Here is a 24,127-nt window from a genome sequence, read left to right as displayed (position 1 = left end):
CCCCCTACCCGCTTGCTCCCAATGTATTAAACTGCAAATTTCATCTCAGCCCAAGCACGACGGAGCAGGGTCCCTCTCCGGCGTCTCCAGTTTTCTCCGTCATGCCATTGCTATTTCATGCTTGCTGCAGGTTAGCAATCCACGAAGCTGCTAGAAAGGCTTACTTTTCTCATTGGGTCGCCAGCACACATTGCTCTTTGACCAAAATACTTGGTAAATGCCGTTCGTTTGCTTGTCTCTTCAATCTCCCCCAAAAATCACGTTCATAAATCCCTCGTGTGTTTAGAGTAGATCATGTATACTCGAGTGTAGATTACCAACAGAACACCAGTTCCACCACATTGCTGCATAGACGACAACGTATGCACATGGGTATTTTTGTGCCCCGTACTGTACGTACATTTCATGCTCTCTGTGCGTTTACCGGGTTTAGGTCCGGACCTGGGCCCGCTGCATCATGACAATTTCCGATTCAGTGTGCTCCTTCCTAGTATCTCCTTTTAACCGTCTCCATCCCACTTTCTAGCAAAGGCAGTCCATTAAGATGTAAATTAACAATGTGTCGTTCATGATTTCACTCGCTGCCTTGCTAAACAACCCGCCTATACCTCTTCAATCAGACACTTGGAATAACATAACTAGAAAGTGTACATGACGCTTGCTGTCTCTAGATTCCATTGGACTTGCGGCACTGTGCAACTGAGCGATATATGATCGTCCTCAAATTTTATCTTTTCTTGTTCGCCGCAAAGCTATTTACGCAGTGTGAACATACCGATGTCAACACCAAGTGGTCCTTATTCCGCCCTAGCCGCACATGCGTCTTCTGTGGTCTACCTGACGTAATTTTTTGTATGCCTTCAAGTTGATATGAATCCGATACTCCATAATCCAAAGCGTCCAATTGCCCTTCAGCCGACATGTTGAAATGCTGTCTTGGAAAGCGGAGAACTTAATCAGCCGCTGTCATGTCCCAAAAATCCCCAACACAAACGCCCTCTAAATGTCATGACCGTCAGGCCCAAACTAGTATAGGACACGAGTCAAGATGCGCGCTGTATAAAAGTTAGCAAGCTGCGATTCAGCCTCGTAAATGTGGGATTTACGCACAGCTCAAGGAATCCAGACTATCTGATATCTCTTTGATATCTTCAGCCTTGACATTGCTGACGTCGGCCATAAGGTAAGCAATCTAGTACTGCATTAGCAACGCTCAAACTCTTAGATAAGTTGGGACTAAAGTCTCACATCTCCCTTGCTGTCGGTAATTTGCTTGTCAACGTTGTGGTTACCGAGAATCTCGTTGACTGCCCAGGATTAGCTTTTGTTTGAAGCACAGGGTTTTGAGTCTGTTTTACCTCGGCGAAGGACACCAGGAATATTGCGGTGAATGTAGATCACCTGCCAGTTTCATTAGCCGCCTGCCCACATTGCAAAGCATGTATTGCTAAATCGATTACATACCCGAGCATGATCAGGCTCGTCCAGAGTCAATGATCTCAAGTTAACCTCGGGCAGGTTCACGCTGTTTAAGGTGATACCCTGATTGATATAGCGCACAAGCGCCTCGGCGACTATCACTTGTGTTAGTAACTATCAGAAACACTCAGTGATTCCTCTTGCTAACCTTCAACTCCAATAGCGCGCTGGGCTTCCTCAGTGCTGCCACCAATGTGCGGTGTCAGGATTATGTTGTTCAGGTTGCGTAGGTCTTCGCCCCAAGAGTTCAGTGAGCTGTTGAAGTAATCTCCGTTGGCAGCCGGCTCGTTGGGGTACACATCGAGAGCAGCACCGGCAATCTTGCCGGAGCGCATGGCGTTGATTAGAGCCTGAATATCAACAACGCTACCACGGCTAGCATTGATTAGGTAGGCACCAGTCTTCATCTTCGCCAATTGAGCAGTCGAAATCATATTCTTGGTCTCCGGGACCTCGGGCACGTGTAGGGTCACGAAGTCAGACTCCTCAAGCAGGTTATCCAAAGTCGGAAGCTGTGTTGCAGTGCCCATGGCCATCAGGTTTACTACATCGTAATAAACGACATTCATGCCCATAGCCTCGGCCAAGACAGACAGCTGAGAGCCAATGTGGCCATAGCCCACAATACCTAAACAAGCATTAGCTTTTCCCCGGAATACAGGTAACCATCATAGCACACAAAAAAAAAAAAGAAGAAGAAGAAGAAGAAAAAGTCACATCAAAGCCACGAAGCTTACCGAGCGTCTTGCCACGGATCTCCCAGCACTTGGCGCTAACCTTGTTCCAAGTGCCGCGGTGCATCTCGTTGGAGCGGTCGCCTAGCTGACGAGCCAGAGTGATAATCTCGGCAATGACAAGTTCCGCGACACTCCGCGAGTTGGCGAAAGGAGAGTTGAAAACAGCGATACCATGAGTAGCAGCATACTCAAGATCGACCTGATTGGTACCAATGCAGAAGCAGCCGATGACAAGGAGGTTCTTGGCCTCGCGGAGGACCTTTTCGGTCAGTTTGGTCTTGGAGCGGATGCCAATGACATGGACGTCCCTATAAGATTAAATAATATGAGCTGAGGTTCCTTGTCTCTTGGAGGCTCTGACTGCGCCATGTTCTCCTGCCCATGTTCACAGCACAAGGTATCGCCTACCGAATCTTCTCGATGAGCTGGTCTTCTGGCAATGAGGTTTTGAGAGCCTCGACTTGATATCCCTGCTCGGTGAGGATGTCCCTGCCGGTTTGATTGACATTCTCAAGAAGGAGAATCTTAATATCCTGAGTGTCGAAGGGCTTCAGCAGCTTGGGAGCTGGCCTTCTGGTAAGGGCCGGGCCACCAAAGCTAGAAGGAGGAGAGTGGAAGGTGGCGGTGGGCGAAGTAGAGAGACCAAGGCTGGCAGAGACTTCGAGCTGTCTCCCAAGCGCAGAGGCGCCGGTAATATCCTTCGCTGAGGCCATTATATAAGACTATGGTCTTCTTCGTCTGCCGACCTAAATGGTGGGTGATGATGGAGGGGTAATGCGATTTTTTGGAGCGGGGCCGAAGCGGTGCGTCAATGTATGTAGTTGAATGACTGCAAGGGCAAGCTAGATGTAAATCAGACGACAGAGGGAACAGGTGTCTAATTCTGTGAGTAACAGGCGTGCAGCCAGAGATGAGTTGTAGTAGTTACTGAGATGTGCTGGGGAAAGAGAAGTTTTATAACCAAAGTAATCAAATGACGCGAAATGCCCCGCGGTCAAGGTAGCAGGCAATAGTGACTCGATTGCATCGGACTAAGGTAAAATAAAAAGTAGTGCGTTCTTGCTGTAGCTCCGATTAAGGCATCTTACTGGCTGAGTGGCTGAGTATGCTGCCAAAGAGGTGCCCGTGTCACAGTTGGAGAACAATGTGGTACGTACAACACGGAGCCCAGGGATGACGTTCTGCTAGGAACGACATTAAACCCAGCCAGGCAGACCCCGAGCAGTGAATGTGGTCCAGGGATCCAACCACCAGGTGTCGACTATCTGCACACGGTGCGGAGGCGAATACAGACAAAGAATAGTTCCGAAAATCTGGTGTTGTTGAAGTATCGGGGATTGCTCACACAGTGTTCAATATTCACACGAAAGGCGGAGTTATTCCGGTAGTCGGTGTATAGCAGCGGCACCGAGTCGAGTACGCCGCATTTACCATGGGCAGTAAGGCGGCTTGAGTCACTACATCCAGGTCCAGCTGCCTTACCTTTCCTGACGGGCCACCACCGCCCAGCAGGAGAGAAAAACTTTTCCCCCATTCGCGCCGGCACGGAGACTTGACACTGGTCAAGAGCCACTTGCGTGGGTCATGCTGTGTTTGAAGAAATCGACGCATCAATACACATCATGTAATGCCCGGGCTAAGGTTGCCGGTTACGGACCATTTAGCTGTCCTACTTCTGGCCGCTGACACAGGCTCCCCAGCAACCAATTACGAGGTGCCCTCGCCGTTCCCCATCGGCATCTATACTCCTCTGTTGTCCTCGTCACCGCCTAGCATGGAATAGTGCACACAAGATAGAACAGCCAGCTTGAATCGAATGTTCTTCAGTTCGGCAAACATCCTCTACCAATAACCTGCACCTGTATACTGGGTCTAATATGTGTGTGTGTGTGTGCTTGCACAATCTGGTACATACATGCGAAGTGATCTAATCGAAATGTTACCTGTTCCGATGCTACCGCACCATGCACACTGCCCGACATCTCACATCCCACCACGGAGTTTCCATCTTAGTTAGGGCCGCGCAGCATCACGATTACGATCAATCAACAGCCCCACGGGATTTGAGGAGGCTGGCCACATCTTCTCCTAGTATACCCTCTGAATGCCATATGTTTTGACTCACTCGGGTATCTTGATTACCCCAAGAACTCCGTATTACTGATCACTTTACTTTACTCGCCCATCGCCTTTAAAACTACACACAATGAAGGGAAGGGATTCTCATTCGACCTTGTCTGCTGTCTCTACTACTTCCAATGCTGGTCCCTAACCCGTCTTACATGAAAGATGAAACTGGAAAAAAACCCTGTTCTACGATTCCCCATTCAGCAGCAACGTACAGCATCATTCATGACCAGGACGTAAGCAGCCGTGCCTCTCAGAGGGAAAATAAAACCTGGGAGCGAAATGTCAATTACCATCTATCAAGCAGAAGCCCTTCTTCAGGGGTACTGCTTGGCTCAACCCTCAAGATGCTGAGATAACGCACAGCCTAACCGCCGTCACCTCTGTAGATGCGGAAACATTTGTCGGATCTTCGCATTTTCTTAAAAGTCTCGATCGTCGTGAATATCAGCGACCTAGCAACAAGTGACACATGTCTGCATCGCTCAGCTCTGCTTGCACTCAGCCGCCTCCTGCTTGGGTTTGCCCGTATCATCCTGTCGCTTAAAGTCAGTCTTTACTCGTCTCGTCAAAATTCGACTTCTTGATTGGGCCTGGACACTTACCTCATCCTCAGACTCCTCATCCTCATCGCGGTCCTCGCTGAGGTCATCATCGTCATCATCATCCTCATCGTCGTAGTCGCCCTCCAAGTCATCGTCATCCAACTCCTCAAAGGCCAGTGCCTCGCCGGTGAACCAGTCAATCGCACGTGGGATAAGCTTCTCCTTGATATCCTCACCCAGCTGGTAATCGAGCTCGAGGCGCTCCTCGATGTCAGAGGCGGCGTCGTCGTCTTCTTCTGTAGGAGCCTGGGGAGGGGAGAAGAAGTTGAAGAACGATTCGGTAGGAACCGTCTTCTTAACAATACGGGTCTGCTTGGTGTCTGTAGTGCACAATTAGTGGACATGGCCTACAGGCCCGGCAGTTGCGCCAGTCCAACTTACTCTTGTTCCTTTGCTTCTTGCTTTCGATTCTGACGGTGAGGTCTTTGCCCTCCTTCCAGTCTATCTTGTCACCCTCGGCGTGATCATAAATGAAGTCACCACCGTAACCGCTTTCGCTCTGGTAGAAGTAGGTCTTGGTGATGGTCTTGTTGGTGAAAAACTCGTTTTCTGCGAACTCGAAGATGAGACGGAAACCGGGTTTGTCAAGGTACTCCATGCGAATATCAACCAGATGCTTAAGGGCGGCCTCGTCGCGGTCGGTGATCATCTCAGCAAGAGAGATTTGGTTCTTCATTGCAGAAAGCCAGAACTCGGGGATACCAGAGACAGGCTCAGAAGATTCAGCTGGCTTCTCTCCCTTCTCTGGCTCCTCAGGTTCCTCCTCATCATCATCCTCACCAGCCTTGATCTCCTCCTCAGTGGGCTCAGAGCCTCCATTAACAATTTTGGCACGCTTCTCATAAAGAGGGGTGAACTTGGCAAAATACTTCTTCTCCAACTGGAGAACCTCCTCCTGGAACTCGGCCTCAAGCTTAGAGTGCTCTTTCTGGATGCCCTTCAAACCAGCGACACGACGGCGCACCTGAGGGGGTAGAGATTCGATATATCCGGAGGACCGACCGACAAGAGAGCCAAGTCTACCCTGAATCATTTGGACAAGCTTGGGGTTCTGGGCGAAGATGGAGGCTGCGGCAGCGCGGTCAAGGTCCTCTATGATGGGGCATTCGCACGTCAGTCACGATCCGAAAGAGGGGCAGGGGTGACGGTCACAGACGGAAGAGGGGCACACACCTTCCTTAATGCTGGCAACGCCAGGCTGTTGGGCGTGCGACGAAATGGGCGCATTCTGAAGAGGAGTGTTTTGAGGCGTACTTCAAAGAGAAAATCAATGTTAGCTACTGCCAGTTTCCAATGTATAGGAGGACAGGACGAGCGAAAGCAAGCGAGGGGTCGCCACTCAAGCAAAGTCCGTCGCAGGTCAGATACTTACGGCGCAGTGGCCGGGTCAAGGCGCTTGTTGCGAATAGGCTCAGCCATGGTGTGCGTTCGACTCTAAAGCCTTGGGAAGAGACGATGGAGTGAAGATGCGAGTGAAGTGGGATGAAATTTTCCCAGTTGAAGGGTATGGGATTGACAGGGAAGAAGACGCGGATGCCGGGAGTGGGAAGGTTGTAGATGTCCAGTCGACCTTTATTTTGGTGGGGGGCAATGTGCGGTGGAAAAAAAAAAATGGGAGAGAGGCTTTCTCTCCGTTGGGGCGGGCACCGCTGCTAGGCACCTTCCACGAGTAGTGGACGGACAGGGCCGGCATAGTGGGCTCCAATGGACTACGGCGACCTACTAGTATTACTGACAGCCTTCCTTACCTAACCTCTGTAGCCTAAGGCCAGGGGCTCCTTACCTCAATACCTCGTCACTTTCCAGTTGGCTCATCGCTTCCTTGCATCATTTCCCTGGGCATGGGCAAAGTACGCTTTTAAACTGACCGAACTTGACCAAACCAAGTAGGCGGTAAGGTCACAGACACCAAAACAACCAGGTGTTATCGATATTGGTTAAATAATCATCTGTCAGGTTGCATATTGGTGGACGACCCAGATATGGTTTAATACATAGGCTAGATTGATGCCTATACACCTCCACGAAGATGTCTTGAGGTTGATCCACTTCGTAGTCAAGGTAGGGGACAAAGTTTAGTAGGCGCCGAAATATCTGGATCTTACAAGGCCACCAGACAGACCGCAATGATGCTGCTTCACTACAATCCAGATCCTAAAAACAGCATGGCTATATCTTCTTGCCTCCCTTCGCAGCTGCTTTGCTTACTAGGTGTTTTCTAATTTGCTTTGGAAGTTGCACTTGTTTACCCAATATTTGTGTCGAGTTTTCCAGCACCTCTCTTCCTATCGCTGCGATTCTAGATATTCCTTATCGTCACGTATGATAAGTACTGTAGGGAAGACAGCCCCGCAAGTGGAGGGAAGGTAGAAAGAAAGAGAGAGAGACTAATCGATAAGCAGCAGCTTGCCCTGATCAAGTCTCTTATCGGGGTTCCTTGCCTTGGGGAATGTACCCTCTCACCTGATTCGCTTTCGGTTACCTGATGCGCTAAGCTGGGAATTTGGGGCAGCCTCTAACAGTACTGTCGCACGACGAATACTAGACGCGCGATACGTACCTTGCCTCACATATCCTCTCTTAGAATACGCTAATCGTCCACCAGTATTTACAGAAATAGGTGCGAGCTCAGGGCTGGTCAACTTGATTCATAGCGCCGCTCGCTGAACATAGCGACAACGGGTTGCGTCGCCTTCGCGGACATCTGGTGTTCCTCACTTCTCTCCCAAAGCCTACTGTTCGAGGGTTGCTCTACGTCACGCACCTCCCTAGGTTGACCAAGTTTTGTCAAGTCGACTACCTCATCATCGTGAAGCTTTATTTAGCTGCCATGCGCCCTCTCCACCAGGCCTATCAATTTGCGTCTTTTTAGTCGAGTGTTAAGCCAATTCGACACGTATCTTTACACTGCACTACCTAAGGTGCGTTTCGAAACAACGTCGCAACCCCGTTCCCGAGAAAGAGGCTGCCATGGCTCAGCCTCCGGATCAAGGGCACCACCGGGCCTCGTCCAACCCGAGGACGAATGGCCATAGCCCGCTGTACCGTTTGAATTCAAACCAGAGCAGCACGAGCATATTTGAGGAGGTCGAAATGGCACATGACGAGGTTAGCTTTGTTGGACCACTACAGCAGGCGTGTATCATCTCTAACCATGTGTGTGACCAGCTCTTTTCTGGGCCGATTGCCGAAAGCCTTCCAACTAGCGTATCCGCCTTCTCCCATCGCAGACCCCGTGCAGACTCAACAACGAGCTTTACCTATTACCAAGACGAGCCTGAGCCTTCGCCAACCTTGGAAGGGGAACGCCGAAGCATCTCTGATGTTGGTGATTTTACTTTTGGCGACGAGGATGAGAGCGAAGCCGACATTGAACATGGCGACACAGGCGAAGATGACTACATACTGCATCACAGGAGATCTTCAACACACTCACGATCTTCTGTTCATGATCGACTATTGCGTCGGGATAGTGTGACAACGAGCAAGAGCCTAGGTGGTGACGGACGAGTAAGCCAAAAAGTTTATATGGTAAACGAGGACCTCACAATTGCTATAGCGGGTTTTCGAACGAGTTCCCTCGGCTTTATTGTCTACATTATTCTTTGTACCTGCACTCTTGGCCTCTCGTGGCTGTTGCTGCGATGGTTTCCGCGTTGGCAGGTGAGGCTGCTAGGACGTGCGAGTCCCTTGGCCGAATGTGACTGGGTGGTTATAGAGGTAAGTGCTCACTGCTCTCGAAACGGCCTCTGGATTGACACTTTTAGAACCAATGGGGAGAATTCGCTGTCTTGGGCGTAGACAAGAAGCTGTACGGGAGACCTATGTCTACCATTTTCGGTTCTAGTGAGAAGGGATACATGATGGATGATGACTACGACCCCATCATCACCGAACTTCGCATGCTGAATTACCGCTATGTACGCCTCTATTATAACCAGCAAAGGGACAAGTTTGTAATGTTCAACGGATGGGTAGATCCGAGCTGGGCAGACCCCCGTACCGCACGAAGTGGCATAGACAGCGACGAAAAGGGTCTTCGTGAGGTGGTTTTTGGCAACAATCTCATCGATATCGAACAGAAGTCAATACCGAAGCTTCTTGTAGATGAAGTAGGTTACCTCGACCTTTATACGTTAAAGTGCTGACCATCAAGGTATTTCATCCCTTTTATGTCTTCCAAATTGCTAGCTTGATTCTTTGGTCTCTTGACGAATACTACTATTACGCTGTCGCCATCTTCTTGATGTCGTTTGGTAGTATCACCACAACTCTTATTGAGACCCGGGCTGTGAGTAAATTTTCTCAACAAAGATGTGCTGCATTAATTCTTATTGCTGTAGACCATGAGACGGCTCCGAGAAATCTCTCGTTTTGAATGCGACGTCCGAGTACTCCGAAATGGCTTCTGTAAGTGACAGACAAACTTGGCTAAGATTCCCTGATCTAATTATGCTAGGGCGATATGTATCTTCAAGTGAACTTGTGCCCGGCGATGTGTACGAAGTAAGCGATCCAAACCTTACTCAGTTTCCAAGCGACGGTCTTCTTCTAAGTGGGGATTGTATCGTCAATGAAAGCATGCTTACTGGTAATTGCAATCGACATTCCTCTCCCGTTGGCAAGCTTTGCTTACTGGTTTCTGTCAGGCGAATCGGTTCCTGTCTCTAAAACACCTGCTACTGAAGAGACCATGTGTAGCTTGGACTTGGCCGCGCCGACGGTCTCTCCTGAGATTGCAAAGCATTTTCTCTTTTGTGGCACTAAAATTATTCGAGCTCGGCGACCCCAAGAAGACCGGGATGGCGACGCTGTTGCCCTTGCACTCGTTGTCAGGACAGGATTTAGCACCACAAAGGGTTCCCTGGTTCGGACTATGCTTTTCCCAAAACCTTCGGGCTTCAAGTTCTACCGCGATTCTTTCCGGTACATTAGTGTTATGGCTGTCGTAGCCATCCTTGGTTTTATCGCATCCTTTGTCAATTTCCTACGATTGCACTTGGCTTGGCATCTCATTATTGTTCGCGCCCTCGATCTAATAACAATTGTGGTGCCTCCGGCGTTACCGGCGACTCTTACGATCGGAACAAACTTTGCATTAAGCAGGCTGAAGAAGAAGCAGATATTTTGCATCAGTCCTCAGCGCGTCAACGTGGGTGGCAAACTAGATATAATGTGTTTCGACAAGACAGGAACGTTAACGGAAGATGGATTGGATATATTGGGCGTACGCGTTGCCTCAGGAACTACAGGCAGATTTACCGACGTTTTGTCAGACCCTACATATCTGTTGTCTGCGCGCCCACCAGAGACTGGCGGCGCGGCTCAGGAGTCGAAACTTGAGGCCGCTCTGTTTACCATGGCAACATGCCACTCCTTGAGGTCTGTTGATGATCAATTGGTAGGAGATCCACTCGACCTGAAAATGTTCGAATTCACCCGGTGGTCGTTTGAGGAGGGCAAGCAAAGCCCAAATGAAGCAGATGACCAGGACCAAGGAGGCCTTTCCCCGTCTGTCGCTAGACCACCTGCGGAATATAGTGGCTTGTTGCAGGAGAGCAACGAAGGTAATCAACTGGTATGTAATGGATCATATGCTCACGTGCAAAGCTGGACTAATTTCCATCATCAGTTACCTCTAGAGCTTGGAGTCCTCAAGTCTTTTGAATTCGTTTCTCAACTTCGAAGAGCGAGTGTTGTTGTTCGGCAGTTTGGAAAGCCAAGTGGGGATATATACGTCAAAGGCGCGCCTGAATGTATGCGGGAGATTTGCCGGGACGATAGCTGTATGTGGTCCAAAATCTGCAGCAAAACCTCACCACGTACTATTATGGATAGTTTGCTAACTTGTACTTTGCCTTACAGTTCCTATTGACTACGATGAACAGCTCGCCTACTACACGCATAAGGGGTATCGCGTTATTGGATGTGCGACTCGACACATTCCTAAGCTAAGCTGGGTCAAAGCGCAGAAAATGAAGCGACATGAAGCAGAGTCTAACTTGGACTTTATCGGCTTCATCATTTTCGAAAACAAGCTGAAGCCCACTACCACATCTGTCTTGAATGAGCTCTTGGAGTCCAATATAAGTACAACTATGGTTACGGGTGACAACATCTTGACTGCCATTAGTGTTGCCCGCGAATGCAATCTGATTAACAAAACGGCGCATTGCTTCGTACCAAGGTTCATTGAGGGTAAGCACAGCTTGTCTAAACATTTACGGTTGTTATGTTGACTAACAGGGGGAAGGAAATGCTGGTGACCCCAAGGCACGGCTACAGTGGGAAAGCATCGACAATAGTGCGTTCCAACTGAACGACCAAACATTGCTTGTAAGTCCCCATGAGGCAGACATATCTTTTTGCCAAACCCCATACTAATCGTAAAATGAAGCCGACGGCACCACCAACAAATGTCGATGCGTCACTGGCATATAATATCAATGATATTCGCAATTATTCGCTAGCAGTTAGTGGCGAAGTGTTCCGTTGGATTGTGGATTTCGCACATCCCATTGTCCTGCAAAGGGTAAGTTGGTCCAATTAGTACAATCCATGTATCATTTACTGACAAGCTTAGATGCTTGTTCGTGGTAGGGTGTTTGCGCGTATGTCACCAGATGAAAAGCATGAACTCGTTGAAAAACTACAAGATATTGGCTATTGTTGTGGATTCTGTGGCGACGGCGCCAATGACTGCGGTGCTCTGAAGGCCGCAGACGTTGGCATCTCGCTATCAGAAGCAGAGGCCTCCGTTGCAGCACCTTTTACCTCTCGTGTCTTTGATATTGGATGCGTGCCTACAGTCATCCGGTAAGTTCAACGCATCGTTGCGATGAAGAGTTAACCAATGTCTTGCTGTAGGGAGGGACGCGCAGCGCTTGTGACGAGTTTCAGTTGCTTCAAGTACATGAGCCTTTACTCAGCGATTCAATTCACCTCGGTCAGCTTCCTTTACGCAACGGCGTCAAACCTCGGAGACTTCCAAGTCAGTCACGTTCCCTATCGAAAGAGTACATACTAAGCACCTGGCAGTTTCTATTCATTGACCTCCTTTTAATTCTACCGATTGCCGTCTTCAGTAAGTGCATAATCGTAGTGTACACCAATGCAGCATACTGATATTCGATCCAAGTGAGCTGGGCAGGGCCCTTCCCCGTGTTATCGCGGAAACGTCCAACGGCGGACCTCGTGTCCCGAAAAGTTCTCATACCCTTACTAGGCCAAATGGTCATTTGTATTGCCATCCAAGCTGTTGTCTATACAGCTGTGCGAGAGCAGCCATGGTAAATGCCCCGGGCGAGCGAGGCTAAAATGCACGCGAATTACTGATCGACTTGGCAGGTATATCCCTCCCCGTATCAACCATGACAAGTCCAATATCAAAAATTCAGAAAATACGGTACTATTTTTGGTATCGTGCTTCGAGTATATCTTGGCAGGAGTAGTGCTCAATGCTGGCCCTCCTTTCAGGGAGAGGGCGCTGAAGAATTGTGAGTTAAACATGTCTAAGAGGAATTAATTGCTAACCAGGCACAGGGCCTTTCATGGTTACCGTTACAGCCACCCTTGTCATTACTCTTCATATGATTATAAGACCTGCGCATTTTGTAAAGCACCTGATGCAACTGACAAAGACCAGTTGGGACTTCAAGCTTTTCATGATTCTCTTGGGCGGTATCTATCTGATCGTAGCTTGGACCTCGGAAAAATATGTTTTCCAGAAGTTGGCTCGGGCTGCTGGGCGCTTTAAGGAACAAGTGTTGAAAGCCCCGAAACAGAGAAAGGAGTACAAGGTCATATTGGAGAATATGCAGGTGTAACTAGGTGACTTGGCGGTTAGAGAAAGCCTTCTGAAGCGTCGCATAGTCTAGTCTTAGCTCTCAACAAAGCGCGTCTTTTCACATCGATTGCAGAAACCAACCATAATCAAACGACGGCCTACAATTTAGCAAGTGAACAGTTACCTAATATCATCTATGCGGTTAATTTCCGTCCACAGAAGCAAAAAAATTTCCAGCATGAAAGACAAGGCAACAAAGAAGACAGACAAAATGGACGTGTCATCATGCTCCACTTGACCTACATTCCGGTGCCGAGCTAGCCCAAGCGGGTCGCCCCGGCTCCGAGCGGCCAATGTTGCCGCTGCGACTCGCCTCAGACACTATCGACAACAACCTGTCACGCCCAACCTCACGAGCAAGCGATACTATTCAAAAAGGTGCCCATTGGTCCAGCTCCAATTTACACACTCACTTCATACTCTGTTCCTACGGCCCTGATTACGATTCGCTGGCTCAACGAAGCTGCACCTGAGATACGAAGCCGTAGATTGCACGAAAATCCTCCACGTACTTGGACTAGGTCCTGATTTCGAAGTGGGACAATTGCATCCGTAGAAGCACAGAAGGGAGACGGTGGGAATCACACTTCATCTCACTTAGAAGCCGAGGACGTAGCGGACTCAGAACCTCCTCACCCAGTCTTACACGATACCAGGCGTCTTATCTCAACTCTCACAATATGAACATGGGTAAGCTAACAAATGCTTTTCCGTATCGAACAACATTATGAAAAAAATGTTATTATCAAACGTGAAGCAGATCTTTAGTAACAAAATGTAGACTGGATTCTAGACAGTGGCTACCTGCCCCATGCTGTCATTAGGATTGGCATACGGCGCCAGCTTCAGGAGCGTCTCGACTCGATTGCAAGCACATCGCTCAGCCTAGATTATGAGCGAAAAATGAACTTCATCGAGAAGCTGCGTGCGCAACCTATTGCAATTGAGACTGGTACAGCCAACAAACAGCACTACGAGGTTGGCACCGGTGTTCTAGCTGCCTGCCTCGGCCCACGTATGAAGTACTCGTGTTGCTTGTATCCCAGAGGCGGCGAAACGCTGGCACAGGCCGAGATTGCCATGCTACAGACTTATATTGACAAAGCTGATCTAAAGGATGGCATGAGTGTCTTGGATCTGGGGTTAGTCTTACCTTACTCTAACCATTGAGAGTCGAGGTAGTGTTTGCAAGCCTCTGGCTAACTAAGAATGTGTAGCTGTGGCTGGGGGTCAGGTGCGTTGTACTTTGCAGAAGTCCTGCCCAACTCCAAGGTTACGGCCTTCTCCAACTCCAAAACGCAAAAAGAGTATATCGATACCAAGGCAAAGGAGAAGGGGCTAACTAACCTCACCGTCATCACGGGCAACGTTGTTGACCACGAATTTGATGTTGAGTCATTTGACCGCGTTGTGTCCATTGAGGTAGGCCGTCTGCAACCCAAATGCTTGTTTTTAATGGCTACTGATATCAATCAAGCTCTTTGAGCACATGAAGAACTATGAGCTGCTGATGGCCAAGATTGGTCGGGCGTTGAAACCAGGCGGCAAGCTCTTTGTCCACATTTTTGCGCACAAGACAACGCCTTATGACTAGTGAGTCTATGCCTCCTGCACTTGGTCGACCAGTCGCTTACACCGGGAACTTAGTGAGGAGGGTTGGATGACGACGCATTTCTTCACGGGTGGCACGATGCCTTCTGCGGATTTGCTCCTCTTCTTCCAAGGGGATCTCAAGATCCAGAAGCAATGGTGGGTCAATGGCCAGCATTATTCCAAAACATGTGAGGTATGTCTTGTGTTTCTCAATTTTGCATTGAATACAGAGTCTAAAACTGGTTTACAGGACTGGCTACGAAAGATGCTAGCACACAAGAAGGAAATCTGGCCGCACCTGGTCGAGACGTATGGGGAGGAAAACGCCAGCGTATGGTACAATCGATGGCAGATATTCTATATGGCGTGTTCAGAGCTGTTCGCCTTTCAAGGAGGTGACACTTGGGGTGTGGCACACTACCTCTTCGAGAAGGCCAACTAAATGTAGCAACGGCTGTTTTAGCCTTCATTATGTCGCAACCATAGTATATCCATGTGCTCTCTTCTGGTATCTGCTAGATAACTCTACCCCAGACCAACTGTTTTTGCAGCTTCTCTTGTGCAAGCTCTATTTTCCCTTCCAGAGTTCCGTCTCGAAGTGTGCAAGCTAATGATCCCAGGGGTGCTTCCAGCCCAGCAAAACGGGTCCTGCGTAGCTTCGTTAGCTCAAATGATATGAATTCTATCTTCCGGAGGAATCAAGCCCACCATCTTTCTTCGCGCGGTACATCAGCTTCCAAGGGTGTAATATGTCAGTAAAACGGGACTGGGTCGTCAAATCTGGGGAGAGAGACGCACGAAAAACCACATGCCAGCGCCCAGAGCAGTCGCCGTGTAGCGGTAAATGCCAGGCACATGAGGCGTGGGAGGCTTGGGGCCGGGGTACATGATGAAGGTGTGACCGGTCGCGTCGTTCGGAAGTTGGTGATTCCTTTTCTGGGAGAGTTCCCGTCAGCAACTGTTATGGATTCAATCGTCTCCCAAGTGATGAATTTGAATACTTGGAATGTTACCTTATCCCTATTACAGGTCGAGTCCGACTCAGAGAGGCAAAGAGATACTCTAATGGCAGAGGAATCAAGCGTAACAGACAGTCGAAAGCGTTGTTCAAGAACGACAATCAGGAGTGGGACCCAGCCTTGTCTGCTTAGGTAAGACGCATCGAGCCAGGAACCTGGGCCAATAGCAGGAAGTACATTTAGAAGGTGCCTTGTACAACCGCATGCTGAAGGTGGAGCACCTCCACGGCCTTCAGGAGCTTTGTGGGTTGTGAGTGGGGTGGGTTCAGGCCTCTTTGACTGCCGTACCACTCATTGACAAAGGACCGACCCCCTTGTTATTAATTAGCGGCGACAAGTAGTCGTTGATTCCGCGACGTTCAAACCCAATGAGGGCGCCCCCCCTGTCGCGACATACGTAGGTAGTTCGAGCCACCTATTCTCAACCTCCTACGCCGAATTGGTCCTCTAGGCCAAACTTAACGCAACACTTATTCTATACCCAAATCTTTCTATTCTACCTTCCTGGCAGAGCCACGAGCCCTAAATTCTCTCTTTTCTCCCTTTCACAAGTCAGTGTCCCTCCCCTTTAAGAGAGAATCCAGAAGAATCAATCGAGGGCAACCAGTTGTGTCCCTGAATTGCCATCATGGCTACTCCCAAATTCAACTCTAAATCTCCTACGATACGGCGCATACGTAAGGAATTTTCCATCTGTTTTCTTCGCGCCTGCTCTCATCTAACCTATGAATTCCCAGTACGCGAGGCCGCCGAACTATCCAACTCGCCATCACCAGATTATACAGCAACCCCACTAGAATCCGACCTCTTCGAGTGGCACTTTACTTTCCGCGGACCTCCAAAATCCTCATACAGCGACGGTATATACCACGGCCGCATTGTATTACCGCCTACCTATCCCCTCCGTCCTCCTAGCTTCCGATTCCTTACCCCAAGCGGTCGCTTCGAGACGAATCGCGAAATTTGCCTTAGTATCAGCGGCCATCATGAGGAGACATGGCAGCCCGCCTGGGGTGTAAGGACAGCATTGGTTGCGTATGCCACCATATTCATAGTATGTATGAGATAATTCAATCGCTCACTGCCTCTATATTAGGTTACGCAGCTTCATGGAGACCGACCCCAGAGGTCAGCTAGGTGGCCTCGAGACAAGCGACGACGTGCGCAAGCGCCATGCAACAGCATCACATTCGTTCAAATGTTCGATATGTGCTAAGACGAACCTCGATATCATTCGAGAGTGTGAAGAGGGTGCCAAAGTCGTTGCCGGCTCGTCTGAGCCTCCCTCTGAGGTTGCGGTACCTGCAGAGCTGAAAATGGGCTGGAAGGATGAGATGACCAATACAGCAAATCCTGTAGAGGAGCCAACCGCGTCAGACGCTCCACAGCGCAGTGAGGGTGACAGTGAAAGCGCTGAGCTCGCCGAAGGTTTCGTTCGCACAACACCTGATACACATCCAACGGATGTTACTTTACCGCCAGCCGCAACTTCTCGTATCGCTCGTCACGCCCAGGTACCTACGCCGACAAGAACAGTCTCGCTACCTCCGGCACCAAACGTTCGGCAAGTTCATCAACGCCCTCATGATGAAGGCGTGCCGCTATGGGTGGATCGAGCCATAGTTGTCCTAGTGGTACTTCTGTTGGCCATGATAGTAAAAGTTGTGCTTAATTTGTAGCGTAAGCATGGGAACTCATGTTGTCTATAAGGGCCTAGTTCATTTCTTATCTGTCTTTCCTCCAGCATTTATGACTTTTGACCCACCAGGTAGCTAGCTTCATGATACTTCATTTAGCTTAGTTAGTTATCCTGTCCTATTATACGGGCACTGGCCATGGGCGACTGGTGACACTGGCACAGTTTCCAGGACAACAGCCGAAGCGGAATGAAATAAATTTATAACGCCATCTTCAAGGCATAGTGGCGTGCTATTGATCCTTTGTTATAGTTGCCAAACAATGAAATGACAAACATCGAAGTGAAGAAACAGACGCGTCTGAGTTATCAGTGGCAGCATTTGTCCATCTTTTTTTTTTTTTCTTTTTTGAAGATTTGATTCGGCCGTAAATGACTTTATGCCACTAGCTATCAACTCACATAATTTTCTGGTTTCCAACGACGCTCAAAGAGGTTTATATGGGCATCTGTCTTCACAAGATTTATGCATTTCATATTGACCAAAATTTGCCTCTATACAGCGATGTCTCGTTGCCGTCCCACAAGAAGCCACCACCACTCGTCTACTGTGCAACTTGTTCCGTGTGTCATCTCTTTTAATACACCGTTACGTTTTCCCCAATCAAACACCATTTGAACCTCGAACTCTTGCAGGTATGGCTTTAACACTGTGCAGACAGAAGAAACATCTAGAGGACCCCGAGTCGCTACGACAAATGCCACTGCGCCAAGGACCTGGGACCAGCGTTCTTTGTCAAGCTCACCGAAGAAGTCGGACCACAATGGAACGGCTCGATTTTGGCTCTCCCGTGGAGGCATATTGTTTCTGGCCTTTCGGATGACATCCAAATTTTCATCGTAAACGTAAGCCATAGTTGGGGCTATTTCCAGACCAAAGTTGTAGTATGACTTTGGATATTTTCTGCTTTCGTAGTTGCCCGGATCAAACCCAAGTGGAATACTGGGGACGTCAATTGTTGTAACAGCAACTCTCCCACTGGACTGCATATTCATCATTGCCATGACTTCGCCATCCTTCAGTACGTAGGGAATGCGGATTTTTTCGCCTCGTCGAAAGCTACTGTCAAGACGGGACTTGAACCTCGCTGCATCCAAGAATTTATGCTCATGCGTCCATTTCATGAACCTTGGAAGGAAAGTCTCCGTGAGCCGGTACGGGCGTCCCTCAAGTGCCTTCAACTTGCTATCCGTTATAACACCCTGACCCTGAAGGACCTCAACCGCTTGCTCAAGCATTAATTGGATACGCTCCTCGTCCCCGCCTCCTATACTGGCCATCTTCTTCCTGATGTCCTGGGGTGCGTATTTGTCGCGCGGTGTGTAACAAAGAGAGCGAAGCCAGGACATGGCCGTCACCAAGTCATTTGCATTCGATTCTTGGGCAAACGTGTTATTTCTGTCAATGAGGGAAGTTGCCGGACGTGAGGTAGCAGCCTCAAATCTGTTGAATACGGACATCTGAAAGTTGTAGTAGTCGTCACGCCAGTTATCGACATCCGCCCAAGCTGGGGCAAGTGAGTATTCGTGGTCCAAGATGACCTTGCTAGCAGGCAATTCGACCGAATCTTCAATCAGGCCGGCAGTCCACTTGATTAAACGAGCCCAATCATAGTCAACGTAATTGTCGAAGTCGATTGGCGGGAACTCGTTACTCTCATAGGCGGAAATGAATTGAATCTGGAAACGTTCGGTAAGTTGGTTGATGAACGTTCTCCGATCTTTTCGAGCTTTGGACCAGAATCGTCTCATGGCGCTAAGCGCCATGTCAGGAAATAAGGTCATCATCAGGCCCCATTCAATAATTCTATCGGCGCCACCTAGCAGGGTCCGGGTTACAACAAACGCTGCTATTAGGACCGTCTCATTGGTCTCGTCAAGCCCGCTACCTCGCCTGGGCCCGTCTCTCAAATCTGTGTCTTTAGGCAGGGTTATAAGTGATCTGATCTTTAGATCTATGCCAACAACAAGTTCTTTAGTTTCAGTGCCAGGTTGCTTTTGTCTTCGTTTGCGTCTCCTCTGTCGGCCAAGATCACCACCCCAGAGGCGATCGGTCATGGTTGTTGCAGGCTCCGAAATATGCAAATCGAACAAAGCACTCGGACTTAGCTGGTTGAACGAGCTCCACTGAAGAGGGGGATTCTGCCATTCGGCTGGGAAGTCTTGAACTCCGAGATTGATGAAAATGTGGTCTGGAGCTATTGACTCTGCTAGCATCAGCCGCATCCCTTCGTTCGATAACTCCCAGTCAAAGCAGGCATCAACTTGTTCAGCAAACTCTGAGCACTGATCGCTGGTAGGAAACCTCGATCGTGGTCGACCACGCCATTTAACCATGTCAGCCAAGTCCTGTGGTAAGTTCTGCCTCAAGAACCATCGAGAATCTGGCATCCAACCGCGGATGGTCAGGCTGCAATCCTCAGTTTCAAATAGCTCATTGTTGGAGGCAGGCCAGGCACCGTTGCTACCCACAATGGTATTCGTTTCGGCGAAGTTAACGATGTAGCTACTTGGCACTGCATCTTCAGCCATAAATATAGGGTATGTTGGCTCAGAGGCTGGATAACCGGGGGGCAACAACGCGCGTCTGGCATCCTCCGATACTTCCTGCCCTAAACAAGTATTGGGCTTCAGGAAGACCAATGTAGTTTTAAACCCGCCATCTGGATCGCCTGGTGAGCTAGAGCTCTCTGTTCCATTTCGTGCTACCCCGTCACCATCCATGAAGAAGCGGAACACGTCCCTGCGTCGTGTACCATCGGGGCCTTCATCCTCAGTGTGCGTAATTTGCTCTTTTGTAACCATCCTCCTCTTACGTTTTCGTGGGGTCTGATTACCACCATCGCAAGGGGCTGGTGGCCTTTCATTCGCTGCTTTGTTGGCGTAAAAAGGTGCATCAAGCACCTCGATGCCTTGAACAAGTTTTCGCCGACTGGAAAAGACAGGCTGTGCATTATTATTGTCCTCGTCAGTTAACCCGACCTTAGGGGTAAATGCCAGCGGTGTGTATGCCTTGGGATAAGCTGCTATAATCTTGGCTTTCATGGCAACAGCCACTGAAGACGATGTCTCAACCTGAGGAATTCTGAGTAGCTGGTAGTTTGCCATCATACCTCTGGAATCTTTGAAGGCATGAGTGCTGACGATGATCTGCTTTCCCTTAGCCAGCTTGGCCAGTGCATCCTTGTAGCACTGGTGAACTGGAGGGTGTTCAGCTGGGAAAGCAGTTTCCCATGTGGCAAGCGCAGCATACCATACGGAACGACCGCCCGGGAAAACCCCGCCGTTTGTGTGAAGGATATGCAAAAGAATCCTTTCCATAACGTCAGATACCTGGCCTGCCGTAGCTCCACCAGCGGTGATACTGGCGCGCACTGCTTCCGCATGTGACAATTCAAATGCAGGAGTGGATAATGGTTGTGCGCCTTCTGTGCCTGGACCATGCGCTAGACCCTTCTTATCAGGGTTCGGGGTCGAGTCATGCCGCCCATCGCTGCAGCGTTCCACAACGGACGCTGTTGGTGATGCCTCGTCGACTTCAGCGTTGCTCGCCAACGACTTGCCGCGGCGATTTGCTATGCTTGTCCTTGGTATTTCATCAAGTCGTGAACGCCGGAATGATGTCTGAGTAGGGGCATGCTGTGCAGGCATGTCTCTAACGCTGACAGCTGCATCGTCGATTAGGCCGTACACATGGTTTTTGATGATAGATACCGGAGGCTGAAGGGTTTGAAAGGACTTGGAGACTAAGCGCCGTTCGGCCGTACGATTTCGGGACCCAAATCTCATCTCAGAGGATATGTTCGACCACCTTGGTCGCGACGTCCTTATACTTCTGTCTCTAGGCACGTTGCTACCAGTTGAGGCTAGGTCGTTCACGTTGCCTGGACCAAATGTCAAGTCTCCTCGGCCTTGTGATTTGTCCAGATCAGAAATAGTACCATCTGGTGAACAACTGTGCAATTGCGAGCCTGCATGGCTTTCAACTGTTGCGGTAGTGGTCATATTTGTTTGCCGAGATTTGACCTGGCGAGGTGCGACAACATGTTTTGTTGAAGTTGATCGCCTGTTGATAAACTCGGGGGTTGCCGTAGAGCCTGGAGCCGGAGGAACATAGTTCGGGTTGCAGGTCGTCCGAGACTTCTCGAGATGGTACTTCAGACCAACATCATTCTTCCATGTTCCCCCACACTTTTCGCATTTGACAAGGCCGGAGCGTCCTCGTTTGTGTGTGCTTTTCTGCTTCCGTCGACCTCCGCGTCTTACTGGGGAATTTCCAGCTGGATGTTCGTCCAAGACCTGGGACGCGTCCATTTCAAAGTCCTGATCGATGCCACTCTGAGCTACAGTTATTGACTCTTGTTCAATGGCGACATCGTTGAGAACTGCAGTGCTTTTTGGTAGTTCTTGACTAAGAGCTGTACCCTGTGCCAACGATGTATCTGACTTGGGTCGTGCCAAAGGATGCGGGATTGCCTCGTTTACACACTCTGCCTCGATATGTTGCGTCGTCATCTCGCCGTCTGCGTGTCTTGTCTCCGCGCGCATGATATCAAACAACACGCGCGGATTGACTTTTAATGTCACCACCAACGAGATTGGTTTTGCATCAGCCAACAGTCGGCTTCTCAAGTTGCGACTAGACAATCTTGGAGATGATGCAAGAACAGGCTCTGCACTGATCATTGACGAGATATCATCATCCTGAACTTCGTTGTGCGTCTGGCCGGATACTCTTGCCCGCTTCGCACGCCGACATCCAACATCTTGAGTTTCACTTGCACGCGGAGAATGTAAAGCATCAGCCTTACGCTTCAAGCCACCAGCACTTGCTCCTTTACCAGGGCCTTGGGCTAGATACGTTAAACCTCTAACAGCGTGAGCAGCGTCTGGTGTAACAGCAGGTATCGGAAACAAGGGGCCGAGGCCTTTAGTGGACTGTTCCTTAGTGACTGAATTAGTTATAAGCTGGTTATCGGCAGCCTCCACTTCATTTCCGTTCTCTTCAGCTGGAATATCTTCTGTCTTTTCCTGCAATTGTGGAGCGAAGTATCGGTACTGTTGCGACTTGCCCTTGCGGTGCATTTCACTCAGGACTTGGAAATGGCTCAGGTGCCTCGGCTGAAGCGTAGAAATAGCCAATGTCGATGAAATAGAGGAGAGATACCTTCTGAATGATGAGCCCAGAGTCGAGTCACCTATCTGTTTGTTTGAGAGGCCCGTGGTGCCGGCCCCAAGGATATTGTCAAAAACAGTGGAGGTTAAGGGCTTGTCAGCCGTCCAAGTGGCCATACGCTTCGTGCTGCATGTACGATGAGTGCTAGACGTTGAATCTGTCGTGGCATCTGTAATTGGCGCTGATGAGTGGGCCCCATCGACGGAGTAAAAGTCAGTACCTCCAAGGCCGTCAGTGGACAATGAAGAGCTCTTTTGTTTTCCAGTAGCCAAGTAAGCCGCCCAGTCCTCATGAGTGAGATCATGGTCGAATTTGAGGCAGTCCTTAAATAACTTGCCGGACAAAGTAGCACCGACGTATTGAATAGCGCCAGTTTGGACAAAGAATCGGCATGTCTTTGCAGCAACCTTCATTTGCCACCTGAGACCCAAGATTCCTAATTTGCATCGCAGGTCGTGATATCTAATGATTCGATAGGCTTTCACAACAGCCATTATTGTTTGTGCCAAAGAAATGTAGTCGACCGAGTCCCCAATCCACCTTCCACGCCATGGAACAGGTTCGAGGTCACGAGCGAGAGCATCTCGAGACATATCAACTGTGGTTGGAATGCCGGCAGCAGCTTTCGTGGGATCTGTTGGAAGTGCTGGAGCAAAACGGGCTAGCCACATTTTGCTCGTTTTGGTGCCCCGTACAAGAGTCGTGCGCTTTGAGATATAGCCTTTCTCCGCAAGAGCATCGGTTCTCTTTGGCAGAGAGCGCTTGTCTTGGCCCACAAGCCGGCCCAAGTCGCCCTGCAAAATACCGTGCTGCTTCGTAGATGCAATACCAACCAAGGCCATCCATTCTAGCCTCGGAACTCTTCGGTAATCCGGAGCATGACCGGCGATCGATTCCCACATGCGATCCTCAGAAACATACATCCGAGGTCGCTTGCGGGGCAGGCCCAGCTGCAGGAAGAGTTGGCTTTGTTCTTTGGATTTGGCGTCACCTGTATCTGAAGTATTGATCCTGTCATTATGTGCTGTCGAGGAGGTGGGAACGACTGCAGATGTATCCTGTGAATCTGGATCTGGGATGTCGAGAATGTCCGACAAAGACAGATGGTTCCATTTTCGGTTCACTCCAACTGAAATATCTTTCCTTGCCCTTAGCCAATCCCATGCCGTGGACCATAAAAGTTGATTGGTCTCCGCCAAGACCGACTGAGAAGCTTGTCCGAACTCATTATTTTTCTCTTGGGCATCTTTATAAAAGATGCTGAGTGATTCAAGTACATGAGAAACGGTGCATCCTGCTAAGAGTTAATAAGGGAAGTCTAGTAAAGCCTGACCAGCCGTTTTCATGAACAGGATTTTTCAGGGCCATCGTGCTTGCAATGACAGCGTGATTACCGAACCTCAAAGAGTTCTTAATCTTCATTGAGGGACATGGCTCTAACCACCGAGAAAGCAAGATCTACTCACCCAAGTCGCCGTAGCATGAAATGTCAGTAATAAGTGACTCTATCAATCGCTCCAGATCGCGCGACATGATGGGAAACCGTAATGCTTTGACATTCTTATAAGAGCAAAAAGAAAGATATTTCGAGAATGTTGAGTACTTGAGGTCAACGACGGAAAATCGAACCCAGGTTCCTTGCGATTCGCGCGTTGCGTTAGTCAAAAATTCCTTCGGGACGGGATTTTTGGGTTTGAGCCGCCCAGAGTTCTTGACATGCAAGAAAGTGGGACAATGGCCCGGCGCCACCTTCTCCCACTGGCTCTGGCACTGCGTATTCACGCAGTATTGGATATGGCGGGTGTGGCTGGGGGGCTCCGCTGTGAGCCAATAGCACGTGACAGTGTTT

The 24,127-nt window shown here is 49.4% G+C and overlaps 7 protein-coding genes across 7 annotated transcripts; 3 read left to right on the top strand and 4 right to left on the bottom strand.

Moving 5' to 3' along the window:
- Positions 1-1,026: 1,026 nt before the first annotated feature.
- CTRU02_202050 (d-3-phosphoglycerate dehydrogenase) lies at positions 1,027-2,929 on the bottom strand (the record flags this gene model as incomplete). The annotated part of the gene is made up of 8 exons (XM_070203968.1): positions 1,027-1,055; positions 1,111-1,192; positions 1,249-1,307; positions 1,359-1,401; positions 1,465-1,589; positions 1,628-2,107; positions 2,217-2,524; positions 2,625-2,929. 8 exons carry the CDS (start codon positions 2,927-2,929, stop codon positions 1,027-1,029), a joined length of 1,431 nt encoding a protein of 476 aa, XP_070062550.1.
- A 1,899-nt stretch (positions 2,930-4,828) lies between these two features.
- On the bottom strand, positions 4,829-6,367 carry CTRU02_202049 (nucleosome assembly protein; the record flags this gene model as incomplete). The annotated part of the gene is made up of 5 exons (XM_036725410.1): positions 4,829-4,879; positions 4,949-5,268; positions 5,330-6,040; positions 6,122-6,201; positions 6,321-6,367. 5 exons carry the CDS (start codon positions 6,365-6,367, stop codon positions 4,829-4,831), a joined length of 1,209 nt encoding a protein of 402 aa, XP_036583088.1.
- Positions 6,368-7,918: 1,551 nt separating this feature from the next.
- Positions 7,919-12,774, top strand: CTRU02_202048 (p-type ATPase; the record flags this gene model as incomplete). Its single annotated transcript, XM_036725409.2, has 17 exons — positions 7,919-8,056; positions 8,117-8,668; positions 8,716-9,060; positions 9,105-9,239; positions 9,292-9,358; positions 9,408-9,539; positions 9,598-10,526; positions 10,581-10,734; positions 10,814-11,146; positions 11,202-11,284; positions 11,346-11,480; positions 11,532-11,764; positions 11,816-11,939; positions 11,987-12,032; positions 12,087-12,237; positions 12,296-12,444; positions 12,491-12,774. The coding sequence occupies 17 exons, from the start codon at positions 7,919-7,921 to the stop codon at positions 12,772-12,774; spliced, it is 3,990 nt and encodes a 1,329-aa protein (XP_036583087.2).
- A 700-nt stretch (positions 12,775-13,474) lies between these two features.
- On the top strand, positions 13,475-14,829 carry CTRU02_202047 (cyclopropane-fatty-acyl-phospholipid synthase; the record flags this gene model as incomplete). Its single annotated transcript, XM_036725407.1, has 6 exons — positions 13,475-13,484; positions 13,576-13,936; positions 14,012-14,216; positions 14,272-14,387; positions 14,442-14,580; positions 14,638-14,829. The coding sequence occupies 6 exons, from the start codon at positions 13,475-13,477 to the stop codon at positions 14,827-14,829; spliced, it is 1,023 nt and encodes a 340-aa protein (XP_036583086.1).
- Positions 14,830-14,994: 165 nt separating this feature from the next.
- CTRU02_202046 (uncharacterized protein) lies at positions 14,995-15,275 on the bottom strand (the record flags this gene model as incomplete). Its single annotated transcript, XM_036725408.1, has 3 exons — positions 14,995-15,035; positions 15,096-15,120; positions 15,186-15,275. The coding sequence occupies 3 exons, from the start codon at positions 15,273-15,275 to the stop codon at positions 14,995-14,997; spliced, it is 156 nt and encodes a 51-aa protein (XP_036583085.1).
- Positions 15,276-16,034: 759 nt separating this feature from the next.
- On the top strand, positions 16,035-17,085 carry CTRU02_202045 (ubiquitin-conjugating enzyme; the record flags this gene model as incomplete). The annotated part of the gene is made up of 2 exons (XM_070203967.1): positions 16,035-16,441; positions 16,503-17,085. The coding sequence occupies 2 exons, from the start codon at positions 16,035-16,037 to the stop codon at positions 17,083-17,085; spliced, it is 990 nt and encodes a 329-aa protein (XP_070062549.1).
- A 512-nt stretch (positions 17,086-17,597) lies between these two features.
- CTRU02_202044 (TFIIIC transcription initiation factor complex subunits Tfc3) lies at positions 17,598-23,811 on the bottom strand (the record flags this gene model as incomplete). The annotated part of the gene is made up of 2 exons (XM_036725405.1): positions 17,598-23,572; positions 23,745-23,811. The coding sequence occupies 2 exons, from the start codon at positions 23,809-23,811 to the stop codon at positions 17,598-17,600; spliced, it is 6,042 nt and encodes a 2,013-aa protein (XP_036583083.1).
- Positions 23,812-24,127: the final 316 nt, after the last annotated feature.

Source organism: Colletotrichum truncatum (assembly GCF_014235925.2).
Source record: "Colletotrichum truncatum strain CMES1059 chromosome Unknown Contig_0001, whole genome shotgun sequence".
NCBI lineage: Eukaryota > Fungi > Ascomycota > Sordariomycetes > Glomerellales > Glomerellaceae > Colletotrichum > Colletotrichum truncatum.
Note: the sequence above shows the minus strand (reverse complement) of the source record. Positions and strands in the feature narration are given on the sequence as shown.